The 12,146-nt window shown below is 41.0% G+C and overlaps 1 protein-coding gene across 2 annotated transcripts in view; it reads left to right on the plus strand.

Annotated features, from left to right (window-relative positions):
- Positions 1–12,146, plus strand: part of Myo3b (myosin IIIB) — a 430,473-nt gene that overhangs the window by 266,072 nt on the left and 152,255 nt on the right. For both annotated transcript variants that reach the window (XM_046447494.2, XM_046447495.2), the window contains exons 26-28: positions 5,959–6,070; positions 7,020–7,182; positions 9,863–9,943. In XM_046447494.2, coding sequence (XP_046303450.1) covers positions 5,959–6,070; positions 7,020–7,182; positions 9,863–9,943 — 356 coding nt within the window. The remainder of the gene's footprint in view (positions 1–5,958; positions 6,071–7,019; positions 7,183–9,862; positions 9,944–12,146) is intronic.

A 12,146-nucleotide genomic window follows, 5' to 3' on the forward strand; every position in this document is an offset into this window, starting at 1 on the left:
CTGAAAGTTCTTTTTAGATTTTTTATACCTTCTGTGTACTTAACTTTTTAAATATTTGGAATATAGTTAAAATAGCTATATTAATGTCCTTATCTATAAATTTTAATACCTGTGTCTCTTCTGGATCCATTTCAATTGGTTGATTTTTCTTCTCACAATGGGTCATGTTTTCTTGCAGGTCAGGAATCTTGATTTGATGCCAAATATTGCCAATTTTATCTTTTTTGTATCCTTACAAATATCTTTGTGCTTTATTCTGGGATGCAATTAAATTACGTGGAAATAATATTATTCATTTTTTTCTTGCTTTTTAGATTTGTTAGGTGAAAGCAGAGCTATGTTTATCACTAATATTTTCTCATTATTAAAGCAAAACCCTCCTGAGTACTTTCTGCATTGTCCTGTGAATTATGAGGTTAACTAAACTGGCTGGTAGAATAGGCACTATTGCCAGCCCTGTGTGAGCATTAGGCACAATTCCCTGTAATCCTTACTAATGGTTCTTTCCTCAGATTTGGTAGTTCCCTCCTGTGCCAATCAATAGTCTGCTGAATACTTGAGGAGATCCTCCACAGATCTCCAGGGTTTTCTCTCTCTCTCTAGTTCTCTCCTAGTATTCTGTCCTGCAAATTCTAGGTGCTTTGATTTTAGCAACAAATGCATGGTGGTAGAGTCTGAAGTCTGATCAGTTAAGTTTAGGTTCAATTCTGCCCACATTGCATCTAGAAGAGATCAGGTCCAGCTCTTATAAGAAAAAAATAACCTTGTTGATAACTGATAAGAAAAACCCAAAGATTCCAAAATTACCAAACATTTCTCTTCCTTTGTAATTTAAGTTTCCTTTCAGTAGATATAGAGTCCATCTTGAATAGCTCCTTCTCCATGGCCCCTCAGTCTTTTCAACTTCCACCCAATCTTTAAAGTTCTGTTCCCTCTAGGGGAAAGCTTAGAAGTTCTTGGGAACCTGATATTCTTTGTTCTGTCTCCATTCTGGAAGGTCAGTGTTTGGACATTACAGGTTTTTATGTTCCTCACATTCTTATGAGTGGAACCATGATGAAGACCAAGAAGTCTTCCTCTTGCCCGAGACGGACCAGGACTCAGAGGACAACTTCAGTGCATTTAACACAGTCTCTGTTTCTTTTCTCTGTTGACCAAGGACTTTCTCCATTTGTACTAACTAACACAAGTAGGGAAAATGAGAAATAAAAGTTTCTTTCTCCTCAAAGGAAATAGTCAAATTGATTAAATAGGCTTTGAAGTTTGGCCAAGAAATTTACCACCATTGATTTGGTAAGAGATGTCTACATTCCATACAATTGCATTTTGTTGGGGCCTTTTTATGGACTGCATAATAAAGTGTAATAGATAAACAATGAAACTTTAAAAAATACCTATTCTTTCCAAATTTTCAATTTTTTTTTCATGTGGACAAATTTATCAGTCTTTTCTGGTGAGAAGCAGCATTTAATTTTACCTTTTTGTTTATTTGTTTGTATCTTTCCTTTGCATCAAGAATCAAACTTCAGTATCCAGATTCATGTCAGTTCTTTTAAAAACTTAATAACTTAGAAGTCAGGCAACTTCAATAATAATTTAGCCTTTGTCATTTATTTTCTGTCACTTTGGATAAGTTACTTCATTTAACTGAAGGTGATTTTTATCATCAATAGAAAGAAGACTTGACATTCTAGAGATCCTTTGTGGTAGTTTAAAAATATATCCACAAATTATTTGATTCTCTTCCCTTTAAATGGTAGAATTTAAATTCTCATTGAGTATGAGTTGGACTTAGTGACTCACTTGTGGTGAATAGAAGCATATGGAAGAACCAGGGGTATGTTATTTCTAAGCCTAGGTTATAAAAGGCATTCCAAATTCCTCTTTGGGCTCCCTGTCTCTCCCATGGATCCCCTGATCTGAGGAAAGCCATATTCTATGTGGTGAAGGTACTCAGGCAGCCTTCTGGAGAGGCCCATGTGGCCAGGAACTGAGGCCTCCTACCAACAGCCAGTGAGGAACTGAGTTCTCCCAACAACAAGCACAGAAGTGAGTCATCCTGGAAATGAATGCTCAAGTGCCAATCAAGCCTTTAGATGACTGCAGCCCTATGCAACATCTTGACTAAAATCTCATCAGAGACCCTGAGCCAAAATTACCGGATAAGCTACTGCTGAGTTGTTGACTCTCAGAAATTGTGAGATCAATTTTTAAAACAACATATGTTTTTTTTGAAGCATTAAGTTTGAGGTAATTTGTTATGTAGTAATAGAAAACTAACATATCCTTGAACCTTACCAATCCTTCCAGTTTGTTTCCATAATTTTAACACAGGAGGATACATTACTCATATTTTACATGTTGCTTTGCCTATTATATTTTAAAACATATCCTCGAACAGCTTGCGTTTCATATAACAAAACATTTTCGAAAACTAAACAACATTTTGAATAGCAATATTTTTTCAGCTGAATAATTACTCTTTTGATGGCTTATATGTTTTAATAAAATGAGATGTTATGAAATTTATCACCTTCCATAGGGTTCTGGAGCAGGAAGAACTCTTAGGTCCTTAGAGGGCCATCAAAATGGATGGGAAGCTCTTGACATTATATACAATGTGTTATGTTAAGAGCATTTTCTAAGATAGATATCTGTATCTTGTCCCAGATATTCATAGTCTTGAACCCCTCATCTACCACCTTAAAAAAAAAGAATTAAGAACCACTAATTTGGTTCAGGAACACAAGTGAGTGACTTGCCCATAGAAGTTGTCTGACTCTTAACTCAGTGCTCAGACTCCAGCCTGTGAGATCAATTCTACCTACAAGAGGCATCTTAGGGAAGAACTGGTTTTTATCAATGCTGTCATGTGTCAAGACCCTCAAAATAGACATGTACACTTAGTATTTTCGCTACTGCCTACCTCCTGTTTGTTCACTTGATCAACTGCTTCAGAAAAAAGGTGGGATGGATCTCCCCCAAAAGACCCTCTTCCTGGCAGGCCTCATAGATTGGTTCCTTTTGTGTAGCCTTGACATTGAAGCCCTCAGGAGCTCAAAGTGCTGCTTCACCATGCTGGAATCTGAACTCACTCCATGGAAGATATGCTTCTATAACTTGATTACTGTACGTAAATCAATTGTATCTACATTGGTTTTTGAAACTTCACCTCATTGTATTGTCATTACTCATTTCTTTCTAAACTAAGTCAGATGTAAATATTATCAGCATAATAAATTAATAGATTTGGCTTCAAAAACTGAAAAATCAAAGTTAAATCCTAATATTTATGTTACTTCAGGACATATTATCCCTGTTTAAAAATTAGCAGTTGCTAAGTAACATTCATAGATGCCTGAAAACTAAGTATAAATCCTTGGTTGGAAAATAGGAATGTAACTTGCATTCCTCTTGCATGTTTCACAGTGCTAGTTATTCGTTAGTTTCTCTTTATTTTATTTTTTATCTTGTACCGAGCATTGAACTCAGGGGCACTCGACCACTGAGCCACATCCCCAGCCCTATTTTGTATTTTATTTAGAGACAGGGTCTCACTGAGTTGCTTAGGGCCCTGCCATTACTGAGGCTGGCTTTGAACTGGTAATCCTCCTGTCAGCCTCCCGAGTCACTGGGATTACAGGCATGTGCCACCATGCCCAGCTCATTAGATTCTCTTTAAATACCTCATCACCAATAGTGCTGAGTACTCACAGTGCCCAAAACTGGGCTGCTAGAAGAAGCTGAGGGAGCCCATGTGACAAGTGGCCAGGGAGGAAAGTGCAGGAAATCCTGGTTTTACCACCGCCTGTTACAGCTTAAGCGCTCTGTACATCAGCTTTACCACGACCTCATACAAACCTTCCATCCATCCCATCAGCCTCATGAACACCAGGACAGTCTTTTTGCTATGACCAAAGACAAGCCAGAGAAACCATGATGAAACTACAGTCCTGGAGAGAGTCAGGCTGAGGAATCTGTGCCAATGTCGTGAGCTGCCCACATAGGCCCAGGCTGGGCTCCTCCCACTGAGCTCTGGAGGACATCAGCTGTTAGAAGATCCTGGACCAAAGGATCCACCACCATCAACTGCCCCAGCCACTATCCTGGGTCTAAGGACACTATCCTCCCTCTCAAAGGGTGGGAACCCAGACTCAGAGCCGTGGAAACGGTCCCAGGATTTCTGAATGCAGAAGTATCCAGCAAATCCAGCCCTGTAGCCTAACTTATAAAACAGTTTGTAGCACGAAAATAAAATTGACTCAAGTACTGGTCAGGTATATTGATTTTTCCATAAACCAAAAGATATGAGTCCTTTTGACAAGAAGAAGGGACATGTTTCCTATGTTGATGATTTTTTACGAAAATAAAAAGTTATATATTTAAAAGTGATTTCAAATTAGCAGATTAACCTTGTCAGATGAAGAAGGAAAAAAAATCCTTTGACAAAGGAATAAAGTTTAAGCTTTCAGGAGGTTGAATTTAATAATAGATGGCAGCAAAGAGCAGAAAAAAGATCCTTGAAAGTTTTCTGAAGAAAAACTAAGGTAAGATTTTCTAAAGGGATAGTATATACAGCAAGTTATTTATTTTTAAAAACAGGGAGACTGAAGAAGAAAGGAGGGGCTAGGGATGTAGCTCCGTAGTAGAATATGTGCTTAGCATTTGCAAAGGCCTGGGTTCAATCGTCAGCACCACCATGCCCCTTAATCACCACCCCCACCCCCAAAACAAAAAGAAGAGGAGGAGGAGGAGGAGATGAAAGAGGAAGAGGGAGGAGAGAGGAGAAAAAGTCTTTTGGTAGTGATGGCATTCAGGACATGCCACCCCAAAGCTTGGTACCTTGTCATCTGAGAAAACCTCAGAGGCAGGAAGGTCACTCTGACCTTGTGTCCTGAGGCAGGTCACAAAACCTAGGGGGAATTTTCTGACTTTCCCTGAAACAAATCATAGACTCTTATGTGAGAGAGATCTTCCCTATGCCCAGAGAAAAGGAAGGCCCTCATCTCTAAGAACACTGGAACATACAGAAGAATCTGAAGAAATCCACAGGCCTTGGCAAATGCCCCCCGCACCTCCCCCCACCACACCCACACCCCGCCTCCCCAGGTCACTACCATTTGTTCATACCCTTTGGTCCAATCATAATATCCACTTCTTCATCAAACCTGCATAAAAATACACCAGAATAACTGTTTCTAGCGGTCTTTGTATCCTTATGAATGAAAGCTTCTTTGTCACATAAAACTTACTTTAAATAAAATTTGAATTCTTTTCTCTTGTTAATCTGTCTTCTGTTATAAGGCCCTCAGCCGTGAACTTAGGATGGGCTAGGAAAAGATCTTTTTCCTCCTCTTTGGTGGTGTTCTTTGAATCTACCCAGAAACCCTTTCATCTGAAAGTTTAGAAGTTCACTAAAATGATGTCATTTAAGAAAACAAATGTGGTTTGGTGATCACATCAAGAAAACATGCCTACTTTAGTCCTCGATTAAGACATGCAGCTCTGCCCAGAATTGGTTGTGTCAGGCTATGATCATTTGCTCTCCACAGATCACTTTAGAGGGGACTTTTCAAAGCAGAATCAAAATATGTACAATGGGATTTAAATTGTTTTTATAATAGGAATGCCAACATTTAAAATTCTGAATTTCACTAGGAGATCTAAATGTCAGCTTTCTTAAATGATTAAGAATCTTGATTTTGCATGCAAAACACACCAAGTATTCATTGAATGTGAATTAACAAAGCAAAATTAAAAGGAAAATCTACAACACAGAAAATGTGAAAGAGCCAAGTTAGCAAATATAAATAGTGCATCTTTCACTATCGACTTTGCTATTCTTGTGCTCAAGAAATAGTTACTATTAAAAAAACATGGCTGGCCAGTGAGTCCAGAGCAACTCTACTAAATCAAATAATGACTAAAAATGCTTCATTTTCCTCTTTTATTCGGTAGGTATTATTACTTGGCATTCAGAGCACATCAAACGCCTCCTGCTAGTAAAGAGAGCTGTGCTGCTATCTTGGAAAAGTCCAAATTGGATCACTGGGTACTGGGGAAAACAAAGGTAGTTCTTTCTTTATTGTTCACATCATCCCTGTGTGCTGCTTTCCGGTGTGCCTGTATTTCTTGTTGCTGGTATCTCTGGCAAGAATAGCTGTGTAAGGGGTGTAGCTTAGCAGGCAAAAGCCTAACCTAAAAAGGATCTTTGCTGCTCTTGAGCCCAGGCACCCTAGAGGCCAGAGGAGGGAAGTTGCCTCCTCTGTTCTGCATGTAATTTGAGAGTCACTTAGCATTTCTAGACTGACATCTTTGAGCTCCCTTTCAAATGTCCCCTTTTCAAGACTTTGTATTCTAGCACACGTGCAAATATACAAATCATATTAATGGCAGTGATGAGTTTCCTTTGGAGTTCTGTGCATTTTTTCATTAGACTCATGTTGTGCTATTTATTGCCTACCTTGTTTATTAGTTTCATCGTGTATAGGTTTTCATTTGGGAGAACATCACGCCCTTGCAGGATCCCAGGATTTTATGGCCCATCCTGAATTTCCCCACAAAGCCAGCTTTAGCCCAAGAGCTCATAGCAGCACCGTGCTCCTCAGCAGAAATTAGATCAGCGTGGGTCATGCAGGTTCTTCTCCCTCTGACTTCCTCCATGGGCCAATGGTCTGTCCTGTTGGTGGTACCTCCATTAGAGGCTGTGGGGAACAAGGAGAGAGAGCTCAGGCTGAGAAAGTGGAACTTCTGACTGACACAGGGCAGCCTGGTGAGCACCTGGGACCCATGATACCCCATAACATCATCATCTGTTTACATCAAGAACCAAGGCTTGGCTCAGCTTGAGAAGGAGACTTGTATTTGTCCCCAAGAAGTCAGTGACATGAGCATTTGTCAAATCACTGTAAATGTTAATTAAATAATAACTTTAGCATTTACCTTAAGAATATATTAGGGTACAGTGGATTTCTGTTGGAAAGCCCATATATAATGCTAAAATTAATATATCCTTTCAGGTTTTTCTCAAATACTACCACGTCGAGCAATTAAATCTGCTACTGCGAGAAGTCATAGGCAGAGTGGTTATCCTACAGGCGTATACCAAGGGGTGGCTTGGAGCCAGGAGATACAAAAGAGTCAGAGAGAAGAGAGAGAAGGGTGCCATCACCATCCAGTCAGGTAAATGACCTGTTTTCATACAGTCTTCTGAGTACTCACCTTCTATTAGTACTGGGGCTTACCACCTGTACCAGGTGATAGGGATGTAGCCTTGAGAAAAATGCCACAGTTCCTGAGTTTGCAGATGAGCACACAGTCATTGTGACAAGACAGAGGCAGTATGAGGGGCCCAATGGTGTCACATCCCAACCACACCCACACGTGCCCCGTCTCTCAGAATTACTACTGCGACATACACTCAGGACCATGCATTCACATCACCCCATCAGAGGCTGGCTGGCTTTGCTAGCCCACCTGGAATGTGTAGACTAAGGAAACCGACCATCAGGCTCCTTTCCCTCTGCCCGGCCCTGTGAGTGCCTCCGTACACGTGTAGGAGTCACTGTACTATCAACAGCAGCTGAGCTTCTGTGCTATGGACAAGTGGTTGTAAAAACACCAGATCTTTTTCTTTTTCCTTTAAAAAAAATTGTTCTTTTTAGATATACATAACAGTAGAATGTATTTTGACATATTATACATACATAGAGTATGATTTATTCTAATTAGGATCCCATTCTTATGGTTGTATATGTTGTGGAGTTACACTGGTTATGTAGTCATATATAAAGATAGGAAATTACGTCCAATTCATTCTATTGTCTTTCCTATTCCCATTCCCCCTCCCTCTCCTTCATTCCCCTTTGTATAATCCAATGAACTCTATTCTTCCCCTCCTGACCTTCCCTTGTTACAGATTAGCATCCACAGAGAGAATATTCGGCCTTTGGATTTTGGGGACTGGCTTATTTCACTTAGCATGATATTCTCCAGATTCATCCATTTACCAGCAAATGCCATAATTTCATTCTTCTCTATGGCTGAGTAATATTCCATTATGGATATATACCACATCTTCTTTATCCATTCATCTGTTTTAGGGCACCTAGGTTGGTTCCCTAGCTTGGCTTTTGTGAATTGAGCTGCTATAAACATTGATGTGGCTGTGTCACTGTAGGATGCTGATTTTAAGTCCTTTGGGTATAGACCAAGGAGTGGGATAGCTGGGTCAAATGGTGGTTCCATTCCAAGTTTTCTAAGGAATTCGCTGCCTTCCATAGCGGTTGCACCAATTTGCAGTCCCACCAGCAATGTATGAGTGTGGCTTTTCCCCCCAAATCCTTGCTAACATTTATTGTTACTTGTATTCTTGATAATTGCCATTCTGACTAGAGTGAGATGAAATTTCACTGTTGTTTTAATTTGCATTTCTCCAATTGCTAGAGATGTTGAACATTTTTTCATATTTTTTGGACCATTTGTATTTCTTCTGTGAAGTGCCTGTTCAGTTTCTTTGCCTATTTATTGATTGTTGTTTTGTTGTTGTTGTTTTGTTTTGTTTTGGTATTAAGTTTTTGAGTTCTTTGTATATCCTGGAGGGTAATGCTCTATCTGAGGTAAAGGCAGTAAAGATTTTTTCCTGTTCTGTAGGCTCTCTCTTCACATTGTTGATTGTTTCCTTTCCTGTGAAAAAAACTTTTTAGTGTGATACCATCCCATTTATTGATTCTTGATTTTACTTCTTACGTTTTAGGAGTCTTGTTGAGGAAATTGGTTCCTAAGCCAACATGGTGGAGAGTTGGGCCTACTTTTTCTTCCAGTAGAAGCAGGGTCTCTGGTCTAATGCCTAGGTCCTTGATCCACTTTGAGTTGAGTTTTTGTGCAGGGTGAGAGATAGGGGTTCATCTTCATTCTATTACCTATGGATTTCCAGTTTTCCCAGCACCATTTGTTGAAGAAGCTATCTTTTCTCCATTATATGTTTTTGGCGCCTTTGTCTAGTATGAGATCACTGTATGTAAGTGGGTTTGTCTCTGGGTCTTTTATTCTGTTCCATTGGTCTTCATGTCTGCTTTTGAAAGCACCAGATCTTGACCATGGTGGATGACCTCCTTCACGCTCTCAGAACCCAGGACCACCATGTACGGAAGAAGTTGTGATGCTCAGGCCGAGGTGGGGTAGCAAAGAAGAGCTACTGCTGCTGCTGTTGCTGGGTGGCTTCCTGCTTCCGTCTGCATCTGAAGGACTCACCCAGCCCCTTCCTCTGTCCTGTCCTCTTCAGCTGTCTTCCTTGCCTTTCCCCTTCCATGGCCACTTCCCCTCCCTGAGCACCCTTCTTGCAGAGTGATCCTTATTTCCCTGGACTCCCCTCTTTTCTCTCTCTCTCTCTCTCTCTCTCTCTCTTTCATGTTTATATCTTTCTCCTAAATACAAAATATTAAAAGGACCAGTCTATTTCAGTTCTTCCACCACCCCTCCAGCCCCGGTTTCCCGCCATCCTCCCCATGACCCCAAGTCCCAAAGACAGGTTTTCCCCATGGATTGGAATGCCAGGGAACCACCTCACCTGGCGTAGCTGACCCAAGTGATTCCTAAGTAGAATTCAGCGTGCTGTGGAAACTCACTGCTTAAACAAACCAAAAATAAATGCCTCCTCAGAAGCATCTTGGAAGCCAAGCTGCCAGTACACAGAGGCCCCACTTCCCCACCAGAGCTCACGTAGGTCTACTCATTTTGTTCAGTGAGAAAGCAAGAGGGAGGAGGAGAGGCATAATAGATTGGAGGGGGAAACAGCTTATATCAATTCTCTGGCACGTTCTTAAATTAATGTCATTCCTAGCACATGGTTTTATATTTTTAGCCTGGAGAGGATATGAAGCTCGGAGCAAATTTAAGAAAATAAGCAACAGAAGGAGTGAGTCTGCTGCTCATATTCAAGCAGGTAATTCAAACATCATTTTAACAGTGTCCACCTGAAAATATTCACATGCAAATATGTGTAGAAAGGCTGGAAAGCTAATAATAGGAGCCCTGGGGTAAACCAACGGTTCCAGTGGGGGGGTCCTCACGTTTGTTCCGACACCCCCACCCTCATGGGTCACAGTGAGCATTTGTAGGTGCCAGGCTTGACTAAGGAGGCTCTGATAGTCCTGATTTTCTAGGGAAAGAAACTGAGGCACAGAGAGGTGAAGTTACTTGTCCACCATCTCATAGCTTATAGGTGGCATTTGAACCCAGACATACTGCCAGCTGGACAAATCTCTTTCCCTCTTGGAGTCACAAGTCCCTCATCTGTGCAACCACAACACTGGTTTAGAAGGTCTCTGATTATTTGCAAGACCTGTCTGTCTCTCAGCATTGCAGAGAAGGAATTTCACTCAGCCAACTTTCCCAGCCACCAGAGTTTCCCCAATCCAGACCTGTATATAGCTCGTGTGGTCCTCTGGGCCCCAGGGGTGAGCACATGGTGGCTCTTATGGCTCAGCTGGCCCTTGGCAGCCTGAGAACCACGTGCTCTGGTTACTGGCTCATCTGTCCCCTCCCTGGCTCTCAGGTCACTCTGCTCTTCTGCAAATGGCATGTCCACTGTGGCTGCTGGGCCAATCTCCCTTCCTCATTTGAAGCTGTATATTCCTAATTGAGGATCTGGAAGAAACAAGCTCCTATGTGTGCCAGGAGCTTCAGGAGCACAAGAAATTGGAGATGGAGTGAGAGAGTCAAGGCCAGTGAGCTCAGCAATGGGGAGCAAGATAGGGTTTCAGAAAAATGCCAAGCTGGAAGCAAATTCTTGAGTAAGACAGCTGCAACCTTTCAAACAGGTCCCTACACAGAACTCAGCTCCCAGGATACTTCTGCGAACTGTCTTAGACCCCAGTGGAGGCCTGAAATCTTCATTCAGAATGAAAATATTTTGGAAGCTATTTAAATGCAAATGTGTAACTTTTTAACATCATCCAGTACAATTCTAAGCTCAAGAACCTCAAAGTCTCAGGAAGAGAACAATTCACCTTGCATCTTTTCTCTGCTTCCCCAATACACAACACACACACACACACACACACACACACATACAAAATCTTCCATCAAAAGAGGATACCAGGCTAATTTCAGATCTTATGCTTTGGCCCAAATCTCGACACATTTAAAAATATAAACTTGGAGCTTGTACATTGGTTAACACAGAGTATGTAAAGATCATAAATCCAGTTTTCCTTCTCTGAATATCATCTTGAGAGGCTCCCTGTTTTGCACTGTGTAATGCCAAATGAATGCTGCATCAAAGCAGAGACAGCTCTGCTGCATCATCATGCTCAGTGTAGCACCGGCAGGCTGGGTGCCTTGTGGAACTGGACAGGACGCATTTCTTTAAAGTGCCTCCTCCATTTTTTTTTATTCCCCAAAGCTTTGCAAACACCCCTCTTCCTTAGCCTCAGAGCCAGTGATCCCAACTATCCAGTGATGTGGGGACACACAGTAACCAACTCTGCAGGGTCTTAGGCAGGCATGAAGGTGGCACCAATGCCACCACTTCCCTGGTGGCAGCCAAAGAGAAAGCAAACAATGTCTCTGCCCTTCAGCCAATTCCACAACAGGACTGGTGTGCTGGTTTTGCATTCCAGAAATAGGATGGCAGCATTTGCGATTTCATAGGCAGAATATTTGACTTAAGAATGTTTTCCTCAATAAGCTTAGATTTGAAGGCATTGTTATATTTACCTGAAAAGCAAAGCAACACATTTGGACTTTGTTTGGGGTCCAGATTTCCCAAAGCATGATCTTCTCATTACAAGCCCCTCCTGTTGCCACTAGGACATTTCCAAGTGGAACAAGACCCCCGACATAGCAGTTGCCTCAATTTTGAAACCTACAGGGAAAGGCTCAGGAATACCTTAGCATAGCCACCTCTCATTATTTTCTAAGATTAATCTCTAATTGATTATTTTTTCAATAAATCATTTTATTTAGAATTTAAATTCTGTGAAATGCATTTGTTGGTATTTCTAGTTCTGGATCATGTAGTCATTTTTTTAAAATGTTGTCACTAAGATACGTTATATTTTTTTTAAAAGAGCAGCCCTTGAAATTTAGGAAGCATTTGGCCTACATGTTGCTGCAGAGCAGCGCATATTGAAATTTGTTTTCCT

Source organism: Marmota monax, unplaced genomic scaffold, assembly GCF_021218885.2.
Source record: "Marmota monax isolate L192 unplaced genomic scaffold, Marmota_monax_Labrador192_F-V1.1 WCK01_AAM20220418_F8-fsc00007, whole genome shotgun sequence".
Lineage (NCBI taxonomy): Eukaryota > Metazoa > Chordata > Mammalia > Rodentia > Sciuridae > Marmota > Marmota monax.